The 27,537-nt window shown below is 35.8% G+C and overlaps 1 protein-coding gene across 5 annotated transcripts in view; it reads right to left on the bottom strand.

Moving 5' to 3' along the window:
- PJA2 (praja ring finger ubiquitin ligase 2) overlaps positions 1–25,466 on the bottom strand; it is a 46,460-nt gene extending 20,994 nt beyond the window's left edge. For 4 of the 5 annotated variants that reach the window (XR_011600084.1, XM_070938743.1, XM_070938744.1 and 1 more), the window contains exons 1-7: positions 25,412–25,466; positions 16,539–16,651; positions 12,881–13,081; positions 9,957–11,001; positions 6,994–7,179; positions 1,062–1,247; positions 64–175 (exon numbers count right to left, since the gene is read on the bottom strand). Coding sequence is in view for 4 of the 5 variants with exons in the window: in XM_070938743.1 (XP_070794844.1) it covers positions 64–175; positions 1,062–1,247; positions 6,994–7,179; positions 9,957–11,001; positions 12,881–13,081; positions 16,539–16,581 (1,773 nt within the window). In the remaining variant the exon portion in view is untranslated. Of the gene's footprint in view, positions 1–63; positions 176–1,061; positions 1,248–6,993; positions 7,180–9,956; positions 11,002–12,880; positions 13,082–16,538; positions 16,652–25,411 lie in introns of those variants that run through there. The other variant, XM_070938747.1, reaches the window with a different exon arrangement.
- Between the last annotated feature and the right edge of the window lie 2,071 nt (positions 25,467–27,537).

Genomic DNA, 27,537 nt, shown 5'->3' with positions numbered 1-27,537 from the left:
AAGTTAGTGATAAACAGTCTTAACCCATGTTTTTTCTTCACCTTATCTAATCTTAAAACTTACCTCCATAGCCTGTGCCAATCGTTCTTCCAAGGCCATATAAGTAAGGAACTGGGGATCCACATACGAAATTGCTTGAGCAACCCCAAGACCATCCCCAAATTCATCAAGTAGCCTATAGGAAAATATAGCATTATTTTTTAATCTCTAAATAGGGATGAAAACATGTGTAACGATGCTTAAAAGTTTGTTTCTGAATAAATATGATCTTACATATATGAAAAAATACAATTTCTGCTATTTCATATTCAGATAAGATCCAACATATGAGTTCAGTTCTTCAGACTGGAATGACATGGAGACATAGCAAAATAATATTTTCTTATTTTGTCTCTCCCACCTCTTTCAGCATTCTAATTTTGTAACTTTTTCAACTTACTCAGAGCTCTCTCAAACCATTAAGCATTTGATCTATGTAAAGCAGGGGTGTCAAACTCGATTTCATTGAGGGCCACATCAGGGTTATGTTTGACCTTGGGGGGGCTGGGGTGGAGAGGCCAGGGTGGGCGTGGCCAGCTTGACGTCACTCACCAGGGGTGCCTATGGTGGCCTGAGTGCTCTGTCAGCAAAAACAGCCCTCCCTAGCTCTGTTTTCACTGGCAGAGGGTTGCAGGAGGCTGTGGCAGCTGAAAATGGAGCTTGAGAGCCTGTTTTCGCTGACAGAAGCACTGCAGGCCAGTCCTTTACTGTTTCTAGAGCAGCCCCGTGGACCAGATTTAATCACCCCGCGGGCCGGATTTGGCCACCGGGTCTTGAGTTTGACATCCCTGGTGTAAAGGATGACAATTAGGGAGCAAATGGCAACTACTATTAAGTCCAGTTTGATTCTGATGGCCACCATTGTCATATATTTCTGATACATTAACCAGAAGCTCTTACACCTATCATGGACCAAGGGTTTCATTATGCAATTCTATTTCAAATAAAATATAAAACAGATTATGTTCCCAATCACCATTTACCTAGTTTAAAGTACCAAAGATAACAGAAGGTCTACCAACCTCCATTCAACATCTAGGTCTTCACTCATACTGGAATCATCTTCTAGATTGTTGTTCCCATCTAACATAAAAAAGCCAGGATGTACAAAATGGCTAGCTTGATCATTTTCTTCATCACTGCTACTTTCGATTTCTTCATGGTATTGCAACCAAGGAATCTCTCCGTCCTCTAGAGAGGTCTGTTCCCTTTATATAAAAATGAGAAAAGCTATACAAAATATAGCAAATACGAAATTTAAACTACATGTAACCAAATAGTATAGAAAGTACAGAAGCCTTTATTTATGCTGAGTGCTAACAGTCAAATACCTGCAATCTATTTTCAACAGACATCACTTTAAAAATAATAGCACAGTTCAACAGCATAGCTAAAATGTGATGCTTTATGAACCATATTTATATGTGATATGTATGTGTGTATATATATATATATATATATATATTATCTTAAGATACATAACAGCATACAGCATAGCAATAACCTAAAATGTTTATTATGTATTTTGTTTTAAAAAAAAACAGATATTGTTTTTGCTATGATATTAAGAGAATGCAAGACAGTAATTTTATTCTAGTGGGGATTGAAGAAAGAAATACATTTTACTTCTATGGCTGCCCATCTCAGATACATAACTCTGGACAACTAACAGTTTACAACAACAACAACAAGCCAAAAATCCATGTAATAAAACAATATTATAGTTAAAAAGAGCCAAAATATTAATAGCTTAATGAAAAGAAGGACTAGGGGAGACATGATAGCAGTGTTCCAATATCTCAGGGCTGCCACAAAGAAGAGGGAGTCAAGCTATTCTCCAAAACACCTGAGGGTAGGACAAGAAGCAATGGGTGGAAACTAATCAAGGAGAGAAGCAACTTAGAATTAAGGAGAAATTTCCTGACAGTTAGAACAATTAATCAGTGGAACAATTTGCCTCCAGAAGTTGTGAATTCTCCAACACTGGCAGTTTTAAGAAGAGATTGGACAACCATTTGTCTGAAATGGTATAGGGTTTCCTGCCTAAGCAGGGGGTTGGACTAGAAGACCTCCAAGGTCCCTCCCAACTCTGTTATTCTATTCTAAAACATCTATCTTTTTATGTAGTTAAATTAGTCCAGTACAAAAAGAAACCAAACTATGGAAGTCATAGATGCTTAATACTGTTAAGAATTGGATGTCTAATTAAATTCTAGAGCTTTCTTGCTGATAATTTTTTATCTCAGAAAGAAAAAAGAAACAATGGTGCCTTAGGTTTTGGATTGGAGATATTTTGGTTAGGATTACCTGGATAGAATTTCAAAAGAAAAGAATTCATTACAGGTGGAAGATTTTGAGAATTAGTATTGAATAATACCTCCATTTAAATCTGAAAAAATTGAAAACTACTATAACTGCATAATGAGCTGAAATTTTAAAATGATATATAGGAGAAAGAAGGATGCACATAAAATCAAGTTTTGAGTGTGACACAACAACCTGAATTTTTATGTACAGTACCAGAAGCTCAAACAAAGCTGAAGCCTGCAAAAAAATATTAAGAAAACAAGGATTACGTAGATTTGCTGCTTGAGAAAGCGAAACATCAATTTGTAAGCAAAAGGCTGAAACGATCATTTTCTATTTTGCAAGATAAAACCTTTTACTAGCTACTGTAGTATTCTCACGTTTCTGAATCCTTTTGAATAATATTTGTGTAAATATGATCTAAAATCTGTTTTCTACAAAAATCCTAAAACTAGATAAAGAGAACCTATTTATACAAATGAGTGAAAAAGTATACATGTTCATTCATTTCTGGAGAAAATGATCCAAAACTAAGTCTAAAAAACTTTAATCAATTTGAGATTTTATTTTGATAAATCTGCAGATTTTTCCTATTTTTGTATCTGAATGTAATATAACATTTGATGAAATTAAATAATCTGTATTATTATTCTAAATATGACTTACACTATAGCCTATACACTATAGCCAAATATTGTAAGCAAGATAGTAACATTAAAAATAAGATCAGTATTTTTCAACTGTTTTAGACTTTAGCATTTTGAACTAAGAGTCTTAACTTCTCTGGTAGGAAATATGCACTCCAACCTAGAGAGACAAAGATCATCTGATTCCAATTAAATTTCCCCTAAAAAGATTCACACCATATACATGCTTACTATCTGTATTCCCATAAATGATTTTTCATATTTGCTCTATTCATTAAGGTTTATATTCTTTAAGAGCAACAAAAATTAAATCATTAAGAGAAATCATTGACTTTAGTAACACCATGTTACTATATGATTAAAGTCTTGTCAGTTACAGGCAGCTGTAAGCAGACTAATTAAGATCACAAAAATGTCTTGTTAAGTTGCAGTTAGCACTTTTTAAGGAAGTGCTGCACTGTAGAGAAAAGCCGCTCAGAAAGAGATTGTTTGTTTAGGCAATCTCTTCACTCTGTGAGGGGAAGATTAAAAAAAAATGGGCCAGGCACAAAAGAACAATGGCAATAGTTTGTAATGGCAAATATGTGATGGAAGGAAAGATGTTGCAAACGTAATAAATGTGGGCATTGATTGCAAAGTTACAATTTCATCTTTAAAACTTCAAATATTTGCTGACTGAGGAAGCTGCTAAGTGAGGTCTGCCTGGAGTATTGTGATGTTTCAAAATGCATATGAAGCAATTCCCTTTGTTTTACCCAAAACAGGAATGCAGGTTTCTCCTTTATTCTTTATTTTCTAAAGTGTTTAAATGCTTTAAAAATACTGTGCTGCTTGCTATTTTGGCATTTATGACAGTAATACAAATGGCAAAAAAACATATATTACCAGAGAGGAAAAGCAAGACAGTAGAGTGTGTGTGTGTGTGTGTATCTATATCTATATCTATATCTATATCTATATCTATATCTATATCTATATCTATATCTATATATTAATTACTAAGGAATAAAACAAGAGTATAATATATTGTAAAAATGTATTTTATGGAAGCCTAAATCTTCGTGTGGTGGTGATTCTCTTATGACTTATTCCTTCAGTTACACTTGCCATTTTGTAAACCAGTCTCATTTCATGTAGTGCTGGGCCTAGTGATAAGTTACAGATACAACCCTATGTATCTTCACAACCCATACAAGTTATATTACTAGAAGAATTCCTTATTAAATAGCATTAATTACATATAAAGGCCTAAAAAATATAAAACTTATTAAACCAGTTTTAATGAGCACGTAGTTGGTTATTCTAGAGTCAGTTGTAGCGAAATAGATTGTTTGCTGTGCTTCCTTATGCCCATGCACAGCTCCTCCTTTTAGCTTTTTTTAGAATCCTTTTAGATTTTAGATTTATATTTTTAGCTTTTCATATGTAATAACTTATTCTGATGTATTTTTATGCTTTTTAACTGTATCCCACCCTCTTATGCTTGTCTTTGCCTGTATTAAAAATATTTGATTTGATTAGTGCACAAAAGGATTTGCCCTTTTATTCCATGGCTGTTAAGCTTAATGAAAAGTCTTTAAAAAGGGACATTATCTAAGGCTTTTTGAAAAATCTAAGCAGACAGTTCCTATTGGTTCATCCTTCCACATGCTAATTAACACCCTCAAAAACCTCTGTTCAATTAATTAGATAAGACTTTCCCTTAGAAAACCCACATTGGGTATTCTTGAACAAGTCTCCAAAAGTTTGGTAATTTTATCTTTAATCTGTTCAACATTTATGTAAACCGCTGGGTGAGATCATTCGTGGCTTTGGGGTGGAGTTCCATCAGTACGCTGACGATACTCAGCTGTACATCTCCACCCCAGGCCACCCCAACGATGCCCTTGAAGTGATGTCCCAGTGCCTGGAGGCCGTGCGGGCCTGGATGGGGAGAAACAGGCTCCAACTCAACCCTTCCAAGATCGAGTGGCTGTGGCTTCCGGCGTCCCGATATAGCCAGCTGGTGCCATCGCTGGCTATTGGGGGCGAAACACTGGCCCCCACGGAGAGGGCACGCAACTTAGGCATCCTCCTGGACGCACGGCTGTCTTTAGAAGAGCATATGACAGCCATGGCCAGGGGGGCTTTTTATCAGGTTCGCCTGATACGCCAGTTGCGTCCCTTTCTGGATCGGGACTCCCTACACACGGTCACTCAAGCACTCGTCATTTCCCGCCTGGACTACTGCAATGCTCTCTACATGGGGCTCCCCTTGAGGTGCACCCGGAGGCTGCAGTTGGTCCAGAATGTGGCCGCGTGGGGGATTATGGGAGCGATGGGGCGCTCACATGTAACACTTCTCCTGCGCGAGCTGCACTGGCTTCCTGTGGTCTTCCGGGTATGCTTCAAGGTGTTGGTGACCACCTTTAAAGTGCTCCATGGCTTAGGGCCTGGATATTTGCGAGACCGCCTTCTGCTGCCAATAGCCTCTCACCGACCGGTTCGCTCGCACAGAGAGGGCCTCCTCAGGGTGCCATCGGCCAGGCAGTGCCGGCTGGCGACCCCCAGGGGGAGAGCCTTCTCTGTGGCAGCACCTGCCCTCCGGAATGACCTGCCCCCTGAGATACGCACGATATCAGATCTCTGGATTTTTCGTCGGGCCCTGAAGACACACTTGTTCCATCTAGCTGGGCTGGCTTGATCCCATCCTCTCAGTTTTTTAATCAAATTCGGTTTTAATTGGGTTGTTTTAAATTCGGGCCAAAATTATTTAATTGTTTTTTAAAATGTTTTTAAATTTTATATGCTATGTTTTATCCTGGCTGTACACCGCCCTGAGTCCCGCAGGAGAAGGGCGGTATAGAAATATAATAAAATAAATAAATAAAATAAAAATAAATAGTGATTTCCACTAACTTCCTTAGAACAGATGTTAAACTGACAGGCCTATAATCCAGTGGTGAAATCCAAATTGTTTTACTACCGGTTCTGTGGGCGTGGCGTGGTGGGCGTGGCGGAGGAAGGATACTGCAAAATCTCCATTCCCACCCCACTCTGGAGCCAGCCTGAGGTGATATTTGCTAGTTCTCTGAACTACTCAAAATGTCCGCTACCGGTTCTCCGAACTGCTCAAAATTTCCGCTACCGGTTCTCCAGAACCTGTTGGATTTCACCCCTGCTATAATCCCCTTCATCTCCCTGTGAGGCATTCTTAAAAATAAAGAGTTACATTAGCTAACTTTCCAGTCCTTCATGCAAGTATTGCAAGACAGGTTGCATATTTTAGTTAGGAGGTCTACAATTTCAATTTTAAACTCCTTAATAATCCCTGGGTGGATGCCATTCAGGCCTGGTCATTTGTTAATGTTCAATTTGTCAATAAGTCCTAGCACTTGTTATCACCAGTATGGCTCAATTCATCTAATTCTTTTCCTGAAAACAGAAACTCGGGTTCAGGAAAGAGATTGTGCAAAAAGCACGCTTCTGAGGCTGTCATAACTTGAATGGTGGTAATTGTTTGTAAGTTGAGGACTACCTATGCAAGTTATATATTTATTTAAATTTAATATATGTTTAGCCTGTTTAAATATATTTTGAAAATTCTATTTTAAGTTTTTGTTATGTTAGGGATTTTTAAAGAATATTTTAAATTTGAATTTTAGTCCTTCTCACTCAAGGATTCTGTGATTCTATTGCTGTTGCTAAGGACAGGAAGATCAGCAGCTAGCTCAAGTCAGAAAAACATTCCAAAACTGTATCAAACACATCTTCCCCCAAAAATGTCCCATGCAACTCCTTAATCCATACACCTCCCTTTATGATCAATTTCCACCCAATTTCTGTTTCTCCTTTGTTCTCAGTAACATTGTATATATACAGTATAATATAATGCAGTAGTACACAATATAAACATATGTGTATGTAAATTTTCTACATTGTGTGTAGATTATATAGTGCATATGGTATAGCCTAGTTTTTTGTTTTTTTAAAAAAGCACTTCGTTATTAGAATGACATACCGTGATTGGAAACCAAATTCATTATGTTCCTCTTCCACACCACTGCTATCACTCTGCTCTTCAGGTTCCTGTTCCTCTTTGCCTGGAAGTGTCTCCCAGCTTTCATCACTGGAGGACTGATCTTTCACAGTCACAGAAAAATAAGAAGGCAGGGATGCCGACCATTCACCATCACTGCATTCTGAGCTGCAATTTGAGAGAGTCCAGTTGCACTTAAAGATTGATAGAGGTAATAGTTGCCATGATTCAATCAAGCTGAGCATAAAATGGAAAAGATCTAAAAGGATGTCTAGTTTCTCCTTTGGATATGAACATGCTCAAGTTTGGATGATTTAGTAGGGGATCATTCCCTACTAAAATCATACTATGAAAAAAAAAAATCCCTTACGAATTCTCCCAGGTGAGATCGAAAGAAACAGCTACTGCTTCTTTCATCCTGAAATCCTAATCTTATCTCTTACCAAAGAAATAAAATACAATATTTGTAATCTGAAGGAGCACCAAGAAAATTAGGATCTATTTTATTAAAAATCCCCTCTTGGGTACTAGACTTTAGATTCCTCAGCAGCATCAGACTAGAACTGGCCTGATGCAAAGAAAAATAATACTTTCTTTGAGCTCATTTCTGATATGAAAATGTGTATTTAATAATACAGGACTAGCAATAAACATCTTTTAAACTGCTAATAAACATGCTGAGAACATGATGAAACAATTTTATGGACATTCATATATTATTCTCTTTTTCTTCTTACACATACCTAAATTTTAAACAGAAATTATAAATAGATAAGAAATGAATAAGCAGTTGGTAGCTTGATGGAATCAAATTTGCTAAACATAATTTGCTCCTATAAACATCAAGATTATCAACCATATCACAAGGCGCTAGATACAGAATAGAAATTCCCGAATTTCTATTTTAAAGCTTTTTTAAAATTCCAGTACATTCTAATTACATTTAAAATCCAAAGCCTTTTCCTAATGATATTGGACAGCAATGCCTGTAAGCACTAAGGGAATGATTAACCGCAAACTTGGAGTGCTGCCAGTTTTAAGACGTATTATGAATACTTCCATTATTTTCTATTTTTCTTGTTAAATAACTTATATCACAAAGTAGATTTAATATGCAAAATAAAAGAGATATAAATCTAATGTAATAATATGAATAGAAAAATAGCATTGGTCTTTGTGACAGGTTTTTGTTTTAAAAAAATCTTGAAAATTTCATTTTCATTCAAATCTAGGTAATATTTTTACTATAAAATATTTTTGCCATCCTAAAATTATGAAACTAAAGCCTTCCTATTTAAATACTAAAATGGTAGACATAATTTCAGAATATTTTTGTTTGTGTTCCAAATCTACTATCTCCTTACTTTAGGTATATATTATACAAACAAATCTACAGTAAATCAGTTTGAGACTTCCAAAAATCCTCAGCCTCCATTTTAGTCTTCCAAAATTTTCTTTTTATTATTTATTTGAAGGTATGTTTCATCTTCAAGAGACCCCAATGGCATATTCCTCACCCCCAAGGAAAACAAGGCAATCACCTGGGAGAAAGGTTGGAGTAATGTTTTAATGTTAGGTTAATGTTTCTTTCTTTGGAAGCCAGGTTCAAGGTAAGCATTTCTCAATTCTTCAACACAGATTTAAAGGAGAAGGAACATTTCTGGCAGATTCATATTTGACAGAGATATAGTGAAAAATAAGGAAATGCATTCAAATATTCAGAAAAAATATTGTAAACTCTGATGTATTCCATTCACCCCCAAAAATCTTCCTAATTTATTAGGAAGTATAATCCTTTAATAGTGATTATGTATCATGAACCTTCCCTGCAACTTAGGTTTCAGAAGTAGTTTTGGCAGATGGAACATTTTAGTTTGAACATATTAGTGCTACCACAGGTTGTATAGTTTTGTATAATCTTTATCTTAATCAAACCTAAGAAGTGCATTAACACTGCATTTACGCAGTTAAAAGCAAATAGAACACAATGGAAAGTCTTGAAGCATAGAACTAATTAAATGAAGGGGTGGTAATTGTTTACCTTGTACTTGCTCTGGAGAGTTTCCCAACCCTTTGGACCAACTTTTGAAGGTCTGAGAATTAAGAGGAAAACTCTCTTTGATCGTATGAAATCGGATATTACCTATGCATTTAATCATGTCTTACACTTTTCAGTTCTTCATTGCTCTGTATTTTTTTAGCTAACTACAGAGACAGTACTGCACATAGGCAACTTTCTATTAGATGCCAATAATATCTTATAAAATTGTTAAATGCTCTTAGGATGTTTAGACAATACCACTAAAGAAAACATTAAGTATGTTTATGCTATTTTGTTGTTAATATTCGATTCAGAGATTACTGAGCAGAATTCTTATGTAACAGTTGTCTTCTTACTTGTTCCCTCAAAAAACATTTCAAAAGACTAATGGATTGGCTATAATCTTAAAAACTAGCCACACTGGCTTATACAGGAACATAGGATTGTAAGGAGTTTGGTGGGATTTCTCTGAACACATTTGATTGTTTATCTATTCCAGTAAGATGATTTGGGATCCAAGCCATGTTGTTGTAGAAGTCACTGAAGTATTCTTCTTGGTAAAATAAATTTATTTCCAAAAACAAAAGTACTGCAAACCACATTTTTGTATAGTTTCTCAAAATATTTATTTGCTTGATAGAAAAAATTAGATGAATACATTTAGCTGAAACTAAATGGATTGTGATATTTTAAAGGTACAGTGTCTGATCCAGCCACTTGTAAGTACAACACACAATTGGAAGAAATATACTGTTCAGATATCACTATGATATCTGAAAAGGAATTATAACACTGCAACATTGAGGATTCAGGAATTTTTTGGTCAATTTTACATGTACACATATTAACCAAAAATAATCAAATATTTGGAAAATGTAAAATTAAACTTCTTAAAAAAACTTACCTGTCATCTTCATCTTTGTTGGAACTAGATAGATTTCTACCACAATCTTCAAATTCGTCCCAAAAAGCACTATCATCTATTTTACTTTTTTCTTGAAGACTTGTATTTTGTTTCCTTGGTTCGTTTTTTCCTTTCTTTTCAGCCAATTCATACTCTTTGGGGTCAAAAATCATATTAGATTTTTTTTCTTTATTATGCTTTGAGGTAATTTCAGCATTGCATTGATGGTCATTCACATTATCAGTCCACATTTTACTACTTCTCTTTTCTTCCTCTTCATTCATTACAGATTGTTTTTTATCAATCTCGCTAACAGGATTCTGTTTTCTAACTTTGGGTCTTACTACCAATTCAGCCGCATTCTCTTGGTCCACCTTCATGCTTGTAGTACTCAGTGCATTACAAATTCCTACATGTGTCCTAATTGTAGGCTCAGCTGTACTACTGTTTCTCTGTTCTAAATCATAAGTAGAAACAATGTTATTTTTTGCTAAAGTTTCTTCATTAGATATTTTTGAAAGTGACTTATTTTGATGAACAGTATCTGATTCTATGCTAGAAAGTCTTCTAAAAGGCACCAGTCTAAGATCTTCAAAACTTTTACTTATGGTATGACTGAAACTAGGCAGATGTGACTGCAGATCACTGAAGGAGTCCATATCTTTTTCTAACCTGGAAAGCATATTGTCCAGTTTTTCTTGAAACAGTCCTGTTTCTTCTTTAGCTAATGTGATAGCACTTTGGAAGCCATCTTCCTCTCCATCACTGCTGTCTGGTTCATAAGAGTCAATGTTTACAAAGGCAATTCCATTCTGGCCGTGAAGATTATTGCACTCTTCAGAAGTAGATTCCACACTGTCATTAGAATTCTCATTGTTGGCATTTTGGTGATCACACAAATTGTAGCATGTTGGAGAAAACATGGAAGTATCTATGTTGATAGCGTGGCTAGAATCAGCTTCACAAACAGGTTCTTCTGATCCAACATTTGGTAATAATGATGCATCTACCAATGGAGAACATACTGGGACATGTGGATTGGAACCTTTATATAGAATTATAAAGAAAGATACATTGGAAGGATAAGACCAGTTATTGATTATATAGTAAAACAGACATGATAAAATCAGTAATTAAAGATGTTGTATCAATCTACAGCTGCTTTTTTAACTAACTAGCAAAGTGGTATAGACCCAAGTATAAATCATGTATACTGTATATAAATAAATATATACAGTAAGTCATTTAGAAAAAGTGGTTAGATATAAAAGTAACTAAGATATTTCTCATTTTTGGAAGAAAATCTATTCGCAATAATTTGTAATACTACCTCATCTTTCAATACTACATCAATAAAGTTACTAATATGCCATGTATTGGCATGATTCCAATGGAAAATTAATTTTAAAAACTTTTGGTTTGTTGTGAATAATCAAACACATTGGTGGATACAGTTCCATTGTTCCAATTAGTCATATCTTGCCAGCAAAAATAACAAAGTAAATTGGGGATCTTCCCTCCATTTTGTTCAGGGATACATAAAAAGAAAAATGTTCAGCTTGTTAACTTGTTCAACGAAATATATTAGAATTATAGAACAAAGAATGACTTCATAGGATCAGATATAGCACTAAAGAAATAGTCACCTCAAGATGAGATGGGTGGCAAACAAATCAATCAATAAATAACAATAAAGATTTTTTTTTTGTTTTTTTAAAAAGAGGCATAAAGAGCAGATGCTAGCAATAAAACAGCATTCACTACCATGCTTAACTATAAACCAGCATTTTGACTTCTCTCTACAGCTGAATCAGGCTACGTATTTAAAAAATGAAATTATATAATTAGTTGTAGCATGCTATATATTTCCAGATCATTATACAGTATTAATTTGCTACCTTCATTATGAATAATCTTTTTCTGAAAATCTTATGCAACTGCCCACTAATTTTCTTATAGATTAGGAATAAGGTATTTTATCATTACTATTAAACAGAATCACCCCAAATATATAGTATTTCATTTAACATGGTACAAGGAGTGTCACTACTTTGTGAACAGTTGTTTCATTGACTGATTTTATTTGATTCTAGATTTGCTTTCTCTTTCCCTTTATCAAACTTCCTCTTTAATGTTTCTCATTTAGGAAAATGAGATCATTTATGATCTACATTATGATCGAGTTTGAAAAATTTAGTTACTGATATTCGCTTCTGATTATTATTCTAATGGTACACATAATATCCTTTTCACATTCTATGTGTTGTGAGTCAGTTTTGGTAAAGTATTATATAAATGTGTTAAATAAATAAAAGGCCATCTTACGTAATATTGCCTCTATGACTGCAGTAATATAATTGAGGGATATTATTTTGTACAATTTGATTGAAGAAAACTTCTAATAGTTCTTTAATTTAAAATGCAAGCAGATTTAGCAAAACACAGAAATTTGATAGTATTCCACATGGAAAGAATCAGTCATATAATGTTAATAATTTTGAAAGGCAAACTAACAAACTATACCAATTAAAGCAACTCGGAAAATAATAATGAATTAGAAATTGCAAGTATGGTAGATAATAGCATAACTATGGATACCCCAAAATATTAATATTCAAAGATATGATCTTTGAATGTATAACAAAAGAAAATGAGCACTGATGACCTACTTTTATCATCTATTTTATATAAGTCAGGCTGACTAAAATTAAATAATGCAAACCTGGGAGTAGACTTGGATTACACATAATAACTACATATTATTCAAATAAGGTTCAGATATATGTTATAGATAAAAAAGATCAATACGATATATCCAAATTATGTTAAGTTCACAACATCCTAGCTTTTTGTACAATGTTTGCCCAAAGTAGAAAGTTTTCTCTGAATCAAATAATAATAATTTTTAATTATGTGACACACACACAATAAATTTTCTTTTAGAACACTGTCTAGTTCTAATCCTTCACATTCTTCTGTGTGTTGGTTTGAATATCTTTCTTGATTCATCAGAGATGGTCTAAAACTGACATAGGCATGTCTTCTTCCATATCTTCTCCCTGTAATAGTTTGATAGCCTCCTGCTGGTTTTGGCCATGTGGGTTTTCCAGCTTCCTGACCCATCACTGCAAGAGAGGGGGAGAGGGGAAAAGAGGAAAATGTAATTCTAAATATAATAGAACATAGTTTTAATTAATTAAATTTTAATACTAAACATATTTGTGGTATAAATATAAATGCTAACAAAAGAATATCAATTAGCATGAGAGCAAAGAATCAATTAGTACAATTATTCTAGGGACAGTAATACAGGATTCATGTATATCAGAGATGACAAACTCAATTTTATTGAGGGCCGCATTAGGGTTGTTTGACCTCAGGGGGCTGGGATGAGCATCGCCAGGGTGGGCATGGCCAGCTCAAAGTCACTCGTGTTGGGGGCTCCTATGGTGGTCTGAGTGTTCTGCCAGCAAAAACAGGCTCCGAGCTCCATTTTCACCTGCGACTGCCTCCTACAACCCTCTGCCAGCGAAAAAGAGCTTGGGAGGGCTGCCTGCAGCCCTCATGAGCTCCGTTTTCATTGGCAGAGGCACCACAGGCTAGTCCTTCACTGTTTTCAGGGCATCCCTGCGGGCCAAATCTAAACACCCCCACAGGCCGGATCCAGCCCCCGGAGTTTGACATCCTTGATGTATATTATAATATTGGTGAACGCCCTTGGCACAATGTAAAGGATTTCTAATTTTTAATATTTTAATATATAAAGTATGCTTTTTAAAAAATTTAGGGGAGCCAGAAAGAAGAATAAGAACTGTCAAACAAATCATTCTTCACTTTTCAAATTCTAATTAGTTCTCTTAGTACTAAGCAATCTTCCATTAGAGAAACAATGACTCAGCTAGAGGCGATTGCAATATCTTCTAGCTTTAACCATATTAGACTTTATAAAAGAAAAGGGAGAAATGGGGAAGTAAAGAAAGTGTTTGCATGTGTGTGCGTCTCTTTATAAATCTGGGAGCTATGGGAAATAAAATGAAGAGACCTGAAAGTTGGGGACATAGCAAGGGAGTAGGTATACAAAAGTTCCAAACTAGATAAGTGAATTATTTTATATAAGCAAAACTGGAAACAAATCCATACCAGGCAGATACTAAGCATAAACTTAGTTTATTTATGTAGTTTATATCTGTCTCAATTAGCGAATGGTTTAGAATTCATTTGCAGTATCATAGGAAGATTTTCAATATTGTTATAAAACTAAGTTTTGGTATTGCCCATTTTGTTAAAGACTTATCATTTTGTGATACTATACAGTGACTTAAACATTTTCATAGTGTATATTAAATAAAATCTTATCATACAAATCTTAGACAGAATATTTAATGAAAGATTTTGCTCATGTTCTTCAAAATGTTCAACTATCTTTTGGGAGGAAAAATCCCTTAATTTCTCAAAATGTTCCATAACTATATTTGTAATAATGGGAAAGAACCTGACTAAATAAATAAATAAAGTTAAAAACTGTTTTGTATTCTGAAGGTCAATAACTGTCTTTTTTTATATTTGTAGATTTATAGACCATTTTTCCTTCAGGATCCCAAAGGTAACCTATATAGTATTTCCACTGGGTTTTTTAAAAAAAATAATCTTGTAAAATATGTTGGGTTGGGAGATAATATTTTTCAAGACATCATTGAAACTCTATAACTAGGTATGAATCTGCTCTTCCCTAGTCCTAATTTATTACCATAATCACCATGCCAGTTACTTATTTTTTAGCTTCATTATAATGTCTTCTTAAAACTGGTATTTTGCATGTCACCATTCCCAACATAAAAATATTTTTGCATACTATAGGTATTCTGATGGTAAACATTTGTAATAGAATGTATAAAACCATCCACAAAATCCAGCAAGTCCACTAAAAAAATTAGGGTTGAAAAGATGAAATATGAGTATGTTTGTCTTGAAAAATTAAATGTATAGATTAATTTCACTTTAAAACATTTGAGTAGCATTATATAAATTATAATTTAAAACTCAAATTGTATTCCAGTCTTTAGCAGATGCATCAAAACTCTTGAGATACAGGGGATGAGGCTAGTTGCCTTTAATCAATATAAAGCTTCAGAACTTAACTGATATCTGACATCAGAAATGGAAGAAGTTAACTCTTCTTCCAACACTTAAATAATAGAGATAAATAATTCTAAAATTAAGAATTTTTTTGGGGAAAAACTATGTGTGTAATGAAACACACGTAAAACACAGGAGGATCAACACAAATAAAAATATTTATTTCAGTATTTAGTTCCTTCTGCAAGTTATCGTTCTTCCAAATTCACATTGTTTGTGTGAAGTTATACCTACTCCAAATTGGATTGGATGGTCTATCACAGGGGTGTCAAACTCACATTGTCATGGCGGCATCACGTGACGTATCAGGACTTTTTCCCCCTTTGCTAAACCAGGCGGGGGCAGGGCCAGTATGTGACTCATCTGGCCCGCAGGGCCGCAAGTTTGACACCCCTGGTCTATCACATCTGAATGAAAATTTAATTCATAATTTTTCTAATTCTTTCACCTTTTATCGTTGAAATGAGAATGAACCCTATGATATGGAATTTTGGGCAGGACATTGAAGATTTCAATAGGAGTATTTGTATCTTCTTTGCAGGAATTGAAACTACATTCGTTTAAAAGGAAAATAAAAGAGTCGCAACTAGCAAATGTATCCAGCTACATATTAAGATGAAGTCTAAATATAATCTTGCTAGTTGAATGAAAAAATTTAATAAGCATATTCTCTTTGACTATACAGTTTTAATCTATTATATTTAATCTACATCATGTTAATGCTAGTAATATGATTTCTTCATCTATAATTCAATATATTATACATTGGATTTATATTCAACCAAATATACATATGTATACATGTCTGTTTCCTTAGTATACACCTATAATGCCATCATATATATTTCTATCAAATCTTACTGATTTCAGCTGAAGTGCTATACACATTTGCTTAATATGCTTTGATTTCTGTCCACATACTCCACTTTACATTACAATTAGAGTAGTGGGATGTGGAATTACAACTGAAACAAAAATATACTTTGAGTAACAACATCTAGATCCCACCTGTCCAATAATTTAACAATTTATGATGTATAAACTAATTTTTTAGGTTTGGATAAATTGAACAGTTCAAATGCCCAATGTTTATCAAGGCAAGTTTCATGCTCATATTTAATTTGCAGTCATTATCTTTTTTACATCTTGATTCACATCACAATTCCAAATCTGGGGTTCTATGATTACTCCCAATCCGTTGCATCTCTGAATAAGATTGTCCATACACTGCCGCTAAAGAGGTTTTCTGAACTTTGATTTAACATTAACCAAAGATAGCCAAAGAACAGAGGAAGAAAGAGTCCTCTCAAGACAAAATCTATGTAAACTCATCATGTGTTTTTAATAGTTTTCTCTGCAACATCTAAACTGTCCTTTATATGTAGAAAGTTGTTCCTAAGTTCCATGTATATTTTCATCAAAGTCTGATTATTTCAGAATACCTACAATTCAGAAGGGTCCTGTAAGAAAGTACTTCAGTCTGAGCCATATTTTCCCAGTATGTCTCTTTCTGCCATCTGTCTGTCCATCTGATCTATCATTTTATTTGTCCATGAAACCTGTATGATGCCAATCACATGATTTTAATTAGCACCTTTTAAACAAAGTTTAAAAGTACTTTTTAAAAAAAGTGCCTAAAAGAAATGGTACATTGCAATTAAGTTGTCCATTGCTTTTTATAAGGTTATTTCTTCTACAGAAATCTAAAAAAGATACTGACCATATGGAAGCCAGAATGGTAAGTATGTCATCAGAACATTTCCAATGATTATAGAACCATCCATATGAAATTCAATTTGTTTGGTTTTAAAAATGTATGGACTTATTGCCCATAGATTAATAACATCCATTCCTAAAGAATGCAATGACTTGGGTTGTAAACTGAATATTCAACAAAGTAGGCTGTTCTATAAAGGTAAATGATGAATTAAATTCTGTTACTTATATGCGCGATCATATAAAATTACTTAAGAAATAAATAATAGTAAATCAACTTTATTGTGATGACAATGGAATAAGCTCAATATAAACAATCAAATGAATACTGCTCAGAAATATTAAATATTAATATTAAGTATTAATATTAACCTTCAAGCTATCTAGATATTCATATTAAGTATAATTTGTAGTTTTAAAAGTAGTAAAATAAGATTAATTACACTTTAGTCAAGCACCTTAAATCATGTTTCAGATCACATGAAATTTGCCATTAGCTATTACTTCAAGCTATCTAGGTATTAAGCATAATTTGTATTTTTAAAATTAGTAAAATAAGACTAATCACACTTTAGTCAAGTAAAAAAATAGTTATTTCTTGTTACTTCTTATACTGAGAATTGTAAGAGGACCAAAATACTATATAGTTTAATATTTGAAATCTACCCTTTCCAGTCCGTACAGTGGAACAATCACATATTCCTAGTCAAGCAGACATGGAGTTTCATACTGAGGCACTCAAATATGCTAGTTTTGGAGATTAGGCTCAGGATTATTTAAAACAGTTGGGCAATAAATAATCAGCAAACTACAAACTACAGTTAACATGCTGTCTTGGATTAGCATAAATAAAGAGGGCATTTCTATCTTTTAAAGCAACGGCCTATCTTGGTGCCATAACACCAGGGGTGAAATGCTACCCGTTCGCACCAGTTCGGGCGAACCGGTAGTGGCGGTAGCGCGTGGTTCGGTGAACCAGTAGCGGTGGCAGTGCAAAGGTCCGCCCACTCACCCGGACGTTGTTACTTCCACAATCGCATGTGACGCACGCACACAGAGCGCACATTTCCGAACCGGTAGGGAAAGTAAATAGATTTCACCCCTGTATAACACATATAATTAAAGAGAGCTTCGGTTTAGAAAATGTATAGATACTATATGAAAAACATTCTGGTTAGTCCAGATTTTCTGTGGGCTCCTCCCTTCCTGTAAAGCAGATGGCAGAGATTTTTTTTTTCTGTATGTTCCCATGTCCTTGCCTTCATCTTATCTCCAGTCCATGAATAAAACAGTCTTATAGTAAAACCTTCCTTAAATGTATTTTGTTTTCTCTCTTAAGGTGGTACCATCCAGAGTCATCTTTGTGATGTGTAAAATCTATAATGTTTTGTTACTCATCGCCTTAGAGGCTGCAATGACTTGAAAGAGAGCCAAGAAAGGCAAGCTAGAGAATGGGAATAGTAGGGAATGAGAATAGCAAAATTCATTCCAGTATAGCCTTCTGCTGACTGAAAATTGGGGGAAGGGAAGGAATAGTACTATAACTCTAATACTATAATTCAGTGATGAGATCTATGCTTGAAAAATAAGGAATTGCTTTTTTGCCAAAAATATGATATATTTTTTTGCATATAATTTCTTAGAGTTTAGTTCCCTAGGATTTGCTAGTTTATGCCCTTTGAGCTACTAAAAGCACACCTTAGAATAAATGAACAGCAGTCAGCAAGCAGACTATTTGTTTCCAGCTGATTAGTTAGTACTTTATTGGAGGATGAAAAAATTGCTCCAGATTACACTAATTTCCCTCTGCAATCCACTTTCATGTGACTTTTATAAACCAGGGATACAATGGCATCTGGTAAGTTTTCCATCACCCGAAAATGCCCCGTTATTTAACAGTAGCAAAAACAAAATACTTTTATTTACTGAAATTATGGTGAAATGTATATCATTTCAGATTAACAGGATGAACCCTTATTTTTTTAAAAAAATTGAGAATATTCTGGCTCTGATCTCTCTGGTCAGAATGCAGAAGCAAATTAATTGTAAATATGCATTTTGCATTAGTTGAAAAATGTTGGATTTTAATTTTTAAAAAGATAGCTGGGAAAGCTTGAAATTTCACCCTCAAACTACATGCAGTTCTCACAATGAATGCACCAGGAGAGAGGATTGTGTTCTAATTCAGCATTTCCTAACCTGCTGATTTACAGATATACTGTGAATACAACCATAGAATTCCCAGCATATCAATTGTCTGATAACTCAAGTTACAATATACCTACAGGGTATTTCAAGATTACTGTCTAATCTAATCATTACATCCTAGAAATCTTGTATCTGCATAGACTGTTCACCTTAGTAGGCCATTGATCAATAGTATAGCATACTATTAACTTTGACAATATCCTATTTTGATAATACCCAGTACTTACATTCTTAGTACTTTATATCCACAAGAGTTGTTCTTTATTGCTTTTTTTTAGTTGTAGTGGGAAGAATGGTTTATTAGATGTTGGGCTAGGATCATTTTTCTCATCTCTTTTAAGGCTGATTGTATTCTACTATCAAAAGGTAACTACATCAATGTAGTATAGATATATTGCTACAAGAAGGTGTCTCAAGTAATGAATATAGGAGAATTTGCAAATGATGATTCTAATGCATGTTGTCCATAATAGAAACTTTATATGTATTCCAAATCTTATCACCTGGATCAAACAGATTCATCAGATTCCTATTAATTCCCAGATAAAGCAAACAAAAATGGTTCATTACTACCAGGCTTTCAGTGTGATTAAGTCAGTATTTAAGGTCCTGAGGATTAGAAAAATATGTAAGTTCTAAGATCTGTCTCCTGTTAGTTTTTTATTTTAATGAAGGCAAAAGGACATGTTCTAATATCATGCAACGTATGTTTTGCCTGTATTATTTCTCCTAGGAAATTTGATTGTCTCTTGTAACTCTTACTGAGGAAATAACCCACCACACCATTCCCTTTCAGGATAAACAATATTATGCAAAGTACAGAGAAGTGGAGAGATATAATGGACAAAGAAAATTAAAGGCAAAAAATGATTTTTAAAAAAGTAATACAGATTTGTTATTTTGTACCAACACTTTTCAATATACCTCCCCATGCTTCTCTATCCTTGCAAAGCATTCTAGTTTCCACCATATCCATGTACTGTTTTATACATTGTCTTTTGTTCTTAAAATTTCTAATTCTCTCTTTCTGAAGAACCAACTCCATTCAAGGTTCCATGTCTTTCTGACTTTAATGGGAGTTCTCCAGCTAGATTCTTAGTACAGTTCAACCAGCTAAAATAAATTCTGTTGAACCATAGGTGTTCTTGTATATTCAAAGGATGGGCAGACAATGTATATCATCGATAGTATATTATATATAAGTGCATGTTTTCTACAACAAAAAAAATTAATGCCTTAAATTGAGTTAGTATCTCTTAATATGTGATATACCTTTGTTAATTAAAACTATATAAACAAATAATGTGCATACCGTATGTTTTGGAGTATAAGACGCACCTTAGTTTTTGGGGAGAAAAATGGGGGGGGGGAATTCTGCCTACCAGGTATTCATCTGGCTCGCGTCCTTAGCCTGGTCAGCTTCAGCACATTAATTTGTTCGCTGGTTTTGAGGTTGGGGCTTGTTGGGGCTAAAAAACAGCTTCTAAAGCACAGCTGATCGTTGGAGGGAGCAGCAATTAGAAAAGCAGGCAAAGCGCGGAAGATCACTTCACTCGCAAGCAGCGTGTTGGGGCTGAAAAACAGCTTCAAAAGCATTGCTGATCATCAGAGGGAGCTCCAGTGACTAAAGCAGGCAACGCGCGGAAGGGGTAAGAGAAGGCAGCAGCTGTTCCAGGTAGCCATTTTGGGCACCATGCATCGCGTTTTCAGCCTCCAAACATATTGTATTTTCAGGCAGTGATGTGCTTTGGCGATCCCCACAGTCTTGAGGGGCTCTCAAACGGAGCATTTGGAGTCTGAAAACATGATACACAGAGCCCCAAAACACAAGCCATTATCAGTGGCAACCTCTGCAGCCAGGAAGAGGACACACAGAGGCCAAAGGGTGGGGGCCAGCAGGTGGGCGGGGTTATATTCAATGTATAAGATGTATAAGATGCACCCAAATTTTCAGCCTCTTTTAGGAGGGAAAAAAGTGCATCTTATACTCCGAAAAATATGGTAGTTATAGTTTCAAATACTTTCAATATAGTTGCAAATATTTTCAATAGATCAAAATAGATAAATTGAAGCGTTTTGTTATGAAAAAATGTACACGGACTGCATGACAAGAACATTCCAGGAATCATAGAGTACTTATTTACTGCAATTTCCCATTCTGCATAAACTTCAGGAAAAACCACAGCGGTGTTTTTTTTAATTAAAGTAATTCTAATGTCAGACTTATTAACACCATATCTGAGCTATTCTTCTAGCCTGCCAGGTGGTGCTAAATATTACTTCCTCCTTGTGGCACTTTCCTGCCAATTCAGGAGCCAATGCAATTCTATTCCTTCAGTATCTTTAAAACCTTTAAACAGTTTTCTCTTGTACTATTTAAGAGAAAAACACAGCTGAGATATGGAGGACTGAAAGCTAAGTAAATAAATGCACACCAATATCAATGTTATTCCCTCTTACTGTATTTGGTAGGTCTTTCACCATATTCTCACTGTACTGATAGGACTATTCTATTGGTGGTTTAAAAAAAAAAAACCCTCAAACTTGGAACATTAGACCAACCCATTCTCATATTTATATCATCTCAAAAGTATTGTGAATTACCTCCACTGATCATAATATGCAGTTTTTGAGGGAAGATCCTTCCTTGCCCATTCTATGGAAGCTAAGCTACTTCAACTCTATCTTACCAGGTCTGCTTTCATTCATTTTGTCCCATTACTGATAAAGGTAGTCTTTCACCCTGCTTTACAATACATCCGGTCCTTGCTTAATGACTACTTGTTCAGGTATATTTGAAATTGTGACAGTATTGAATAAGTGGTATTTATGTCTGCTCCTCAAAAGTTCTGGCTGTTGCAACATCCCTGTAATTACATAGCTCCAACCTTTACTGGTTTCCTACAAAGTCAATTGTGAAATTGACAGGAAGTTGCAAATGGTGACTTTGTGACATCCTCGCTAAACGACATCATGAAATTTGCTTAAAAAGGTACACTTTTAAAATAAATCCTTTCAATAAACAAATAAAATTTATAACCACCATTTATTTTTTCTTTTTATAGCTAATTTTCTGTCATTAGGACTTTGCTTTTGAATCAGGGGTTCCAAAAATGTAATTAACAGGTTCTGCAGCCTGAAAGAGTTGAAAAATCATACTTTCAAGCTCGTATAAATGACTAACTCTTTTTTTCTACATTTTTCTCTGTAAATCTTTTAGAACTTTACTTTAGAAGTAAGTTTTCTTTCTGAGGCATTTCTGTAAAGAAAATCTCTTAACAAATTTGTGAATCTGTTCATACTCTCTTTTAAGATAATATTTTTTTTATATTAGTAATCAATTGTAAGAAACTCTTATACCTTATTTTACACCGCTTAAAACTAATTGGAACATTGATACTGAATTACGGTATACAATATTTCATTGTTGCCAGCTGAAAAGTGAAATGTTCTTATAACTACAGCATCAGCCATTTTGAGACAACTATTTCTATTACATTGCTCTGCCTCCAGGCAATTTCATTTTTATTTCTATAAAAAATATTGTACACAACACACAAATGCATCTTAACTTTAAATCACCACATAAGAAGTGCCTAACATCTTATCCTGATATTCATTACTTATTATGCATTAATTCATTTTGTAATATTTCATTGATTCAGATTACATGCTATTAGGTCCAATACAGACCTATTGCCTTTCTCCATCCTCTCACATTAAGATTTCTCATGAGTTCTTCTTTCTCTAACAACTCAGTTTTACAGCCTCAGCATAATCATTTACATATCTGTGTTTCAATACGGATTTTATACAATATATGAAATTATTCCTGATACAACAATTATATAATTATTTATTTATTTTGCATATTTTCTGTATATTATAAATATCAAGCCAGTCATGACTTGGATCAGCGGGTACTGTTTTCCAATAATTACCAAGCAAAAGAGGATATATTACTAAATATATTTACTAAACCTGTGCAAGCACAAAACAGCTTCATGTACTTTTACCCACATGTGGACATATCAGAATTGGGAGGGCCTTACCTTCATTTTAACTTTGGCAAAAGAAGAATAGGTTTAACACTCTGAACATAGATCTTAGAATGTAACAATAATTGACTTCAATAAAACCTACTACATATTAACTGGCCATCATATAGCACTTTTTACTATTAAAACATTTAATGTGAGTGCATTAAAAAGGTAAATGTAAAGGTTTCCCCTATCCAGTCGTGTCCAACTCTAGGGAGAAGTGCTCGCTATAAGGGGTGGCGCTCATCTCCATTTTTTAGCTGAGGGACCTAGGATTGTCCAAAGACATTTCTGTGATCATTTGTCCAGCATGATTATACACGGAGGTGCACTGAATGCTGTTATCTTCCCACCTAAGTGGTGGTACCTATTTATCTATTCGCATTTGCGTGTTTTCAAACTGCTAGATGGGCAGGAGCTGGGGCAAGGATGGGAGCTCACCCCATCATGCAGTGCTCGGGTCTCAAACCTGGACTGTCAGCTTTCCAGCTGACAAGCTCAGTCTATAACCATTGAGCCCTCACTCTCCTGAGTGTATTAAATGCAGGGATAAACTCTGGACATTATAAATCAACATATAAAAATGCATCTTCAATTAAGACATTTTAAAAATTATGAAGAACCCACTTTCCATTTATTAAAAGTGTACAACTTTTAGAAGGTATTGCAATTAATCAAAATCAAATGAATGTATAAATACAAATAAGCTTTCTCATTTTTATTTTAACCAATACACTAAACCTTTACCCATATGTTTAAGTTCAGTACTTTTTCTTATTTTCAGCTAAGGAAAAAAAATGTCACTTGCACTTTTCTGAGATAGCGCCTAGCTTTAAATATCTTCAATTCTGGTTCATGGATGACATAAGTCATCACTTGCTTGCCACATAGAAGCATTTTTATAAAAGAACATAACCTTTTCTGACAATATATTAGATTTCACAGCTTGATGGTAAGAGTGAAAATACAATGTTTAGCAAGACTTAGAATAAATGTTCTGATATTTTATGAAATACTAGTTAATGGCTAGTTTTGGTCAAGAGGTAAAATGATACACAGGGAACAAATATGGACTAGGAAAATAGAATCATTCCGTGTACATCCTGCTCAAATGTGTAAAGCTTTATGAATGCATACATGATGCAAGCCAAAGTGCATAAGAAATATCTATCCTACATACAGGCAACAGGAAGGACTCACTGAAGAAGAGCCTAATGCTGGGAAAGATTGAGGGCAAAAGAAGAAAGGGACGACAGAGAACGAGGAGGTGGCTGGATGAAGTCACTGAAGCAGTAGGCATGAGCTTAAATGGACTCCAGAGAATGGTAGAGGACAGGAAGGCCTGGAGGAACATTGTCCATGGAGTCGCGATAGGTCGGACATGACTTCGCAACTAACAATAACAATATACAGGCACAAGATGTAAAAGGCGTGTGGGGGGGGGATGATTCAGAACTGTTTGATTAGCAGGAGTTAATATGCACAAAACAGATGTGATGGGGCCAGTCTTTTTTCCATTTACCCAAAAGTTTTAGCCATCTCTTGATACGACTGATCTGGTATCAAATTAGAGAAAACATTCTGATATGAAAAAAAAACCCACAGTAAAGATACTGTACACATGTTTGTCCCAATTAAAGAATCAGATAAAAGAGAAAAAACAGATTTATGCCCCTCCAGGCCGCTTAAAACAATCCCCCCCCCCTGCTTATTTAGTTTCTGGTGTACTATAAGCAAACACTTTCAATGCGGAAGAGAGCCCACTGAGTTGATTCTGACCTAAGCTGACCAATTGAGAAGCCGTCTCCGATCTCCCCAACCCAGCAGCCTGGAAACAGTCCAAGCCTGGCAAAGCTGTCAAGTGAAAACCTCACCCCACCACATTCTCCCCGTCTCCCCGTTGACCCGAATAAAGGCTCTTTTCAGAAGCGAGCTCAGGATTCAGCTCTTCAGGTCCTCAAGCCTCCCTCCCACCCCCTCCATCTCCCCTGCCTGCCAGAATAGGATGCCAGTATCGCGCGACCCTGTCACCGCGCCCTCCCGGCGCCGTCAGCCGCTTCCTCCCCTCAGCTCAAGCGATCCTGAGGATCAGCCTCAGAATAACCCAGGGCACCAGGCCAATCCGAACCCGCTCTCGGGCTGCGGCGACCAAGATCAGGCAAAGGGGAAAGCCGGCCTGGAAGGCGCGGCCTGCTTTCCCTCCTCCAACACAGGCCGCAACGCCGAGACAGGTAGGTGGCGGAGGACCAACCCGCGCCCCCGCCTTCTTCCCACCCTCCCCATGGACACAAGCATCTCCGGCCCGTCCGTCGTCCAGCCTTCGGCGGCCCCCAAACACCGGACGCAGCCACTTACCCGCTTCCCAAGCCAAAGGCCGAGAGGGCACCACCAGCGGCAGTCGCAACATACACACACACACGCACATACACACAGACGGTCTGGGGATTGAAAGCTACCCGAGCCAATCCCGCCCGCGGCCTGGGCAACGCCAACCAATCCTGGCTCTCACCTAGCCGACAGGGGCCAATCGAGGAGGAACATAAGACAGAGATTGGATGGAACAGGCCGGCTCTTTGTGGGCTGGGGTGGTGGGGGGTTTGGTTTGCAGATGTCTGTCCCCACCGCCTTTCCCGGGCCCTCGCCGCATCTGCGACTCCGCCTATTCGGAGCGATGCACAGCCGCGTCCCGTCCTCTCCTCCTGGTAGAGCGCGGAATTGTCCCCTCGCCTTCCCATCTCCTCCCCACCCCCCACCCCCCGGGACGCCTGGAGAGGATGGGCGGCTTGCTGTCATCTCAGCCAGAATCTTAGAACCGAAAGGGGCCATTTTGGCCAGTCCCTGCGAAATGCAGCTTAAATACAGTTTAAAAGAAAGCCCGCTGTCCTGCAGTGATAAACCCGCCAGCTGCCTAAGAGGTAACTGGCTCCACTGTCAAGATCCGCATTAGGAAGTTTGTCTTGGTATCCAATCGGAGTCCGACTTCTTATAAATATTGATAATAATAATAAAAAAATCAACTATTCCGTATCCAGCTCTCTGGGAGATAAAGAACATGTACTCGGTCTGTGTGATTCTTCTTCAGGTATTCGGGGAGCGCTGCTTTCTTTCCCCTCCGTGTTCTCAATCAGGCCCTCTCGACCAATAGAGTTTTCATTGTCCAGCAGCAAATTCTCCGGGAATTCAGGCAGGATTTTTTCCGATGCCTTCGTGTCAAATCAGCAGAAACAAATCTTTATACAAAAGGCAATAACATATCACAGGAATCCACTGCTACAAATCAGGCGTAGATTATTCTTGAATATTTTGGCCAGCCTCCACTCTTCATGCCCCAAATGTTTAATGTCTTGATAATTTCCACATCCTGATATATAATGAGGAATACATGCAATGTTATGCAACTATCAGCCTACTGAACAGTCCTGTCGATTTAAGTCGCAAATGTGGCAAAAATAAAACAAGTCCAAGCCGCATAACTGAAAAGTTCTAATTCGTTATTTTTTTTTCCTAACAGCAAGGTAATTTCATCCAAGTTTTTAAAATGTCCAGTACACATGAATATGTTTTCATATAGATAGTTTGTGAGTGATGATGTTTCTTTAAAGATGTCAGTGATCAAATAAGTCTTAATTTCAAAATCAGGCAGCTTTACAAGTCAGTGGTGAAGAAACTTAAAAGAATATTTCCTTCCCTTAACACCTAATTTAGCTTACAGTAAGAGTGCATAGTCAGGAAGAATCACTTTATACTGATTAATTTTCTGCCTGTAACTGGAACATCTGAAATAGACACAGTGGCTTTGAAAATATAAAATACATACAAGGTTGAGAGGCATTTTTCTTCTGGTATAAAATAATGGCAATTAGAAAACTGATCAATTCACCGCATCATGGAAAAACAAGTATCACCCAGATGCTACTAAGGGATATTTAAATTGCCTTGTAGTAGGTTAAATTATTTAATCATTGAAGTTCTCTGGTCAATATTGTTTTAACATTAGTACTTGCAATCTGAGGTTTGTTTTATTAGAGATTCAAAGATCTCACTGCAGACCTACATGCAAAACAATTTTAGTCTATAACTAAGCTATAAATAAAGCTATAAAATATATGATGGTATTGCAGCAATACCGTAATATTTTTTTGCTACTGCATTTACTTTGTTTTCATAACATCTACATAAGTAAGAGAATAACAAATATAGTTTTTGTTTAGTTCAGATACAGTATGTAGAATTAGAAGAAGGCATAAAAATAAGATAAGAAACGTCTCGTTCCCGTTTTTTTGCAGCTGAATGCTATTTATCGAATTTATAATAAAATTGAAGCCTTTGATTCAGGTTCACTTCTGGTAATTCGTGAATGCCAGTGGTGGGTTACCCCCGGTTCGCACTGGTTCTATAGAACCGGTAGTAAAACTGGTGGGAGGCTCCGCCCACTGACCCCAATGTCATCAGAATGCTTCTGCGCATGCGCAGAAGAGCAT

Source organism: Pituophis catenifer, unplaced genomic scaffold (genome assembly GCF_029215685.1).
Source record: "Pituophis catenifer annectens isolate HBS135680 unplaced genomic scaffold, rPitCat1.0.hap2 SCAF_2, whole genome shotgun sequence".
Classification (NCBI taxonomy): Eukaryota; Metazoa; Chordata; class Lepidosauria; order Squamata; family Colubridae; genus Pituophis; species Pituophis catenifer.
This window is presented reverse-complemented; position numbering and strand designations above follow the sequence as displayed.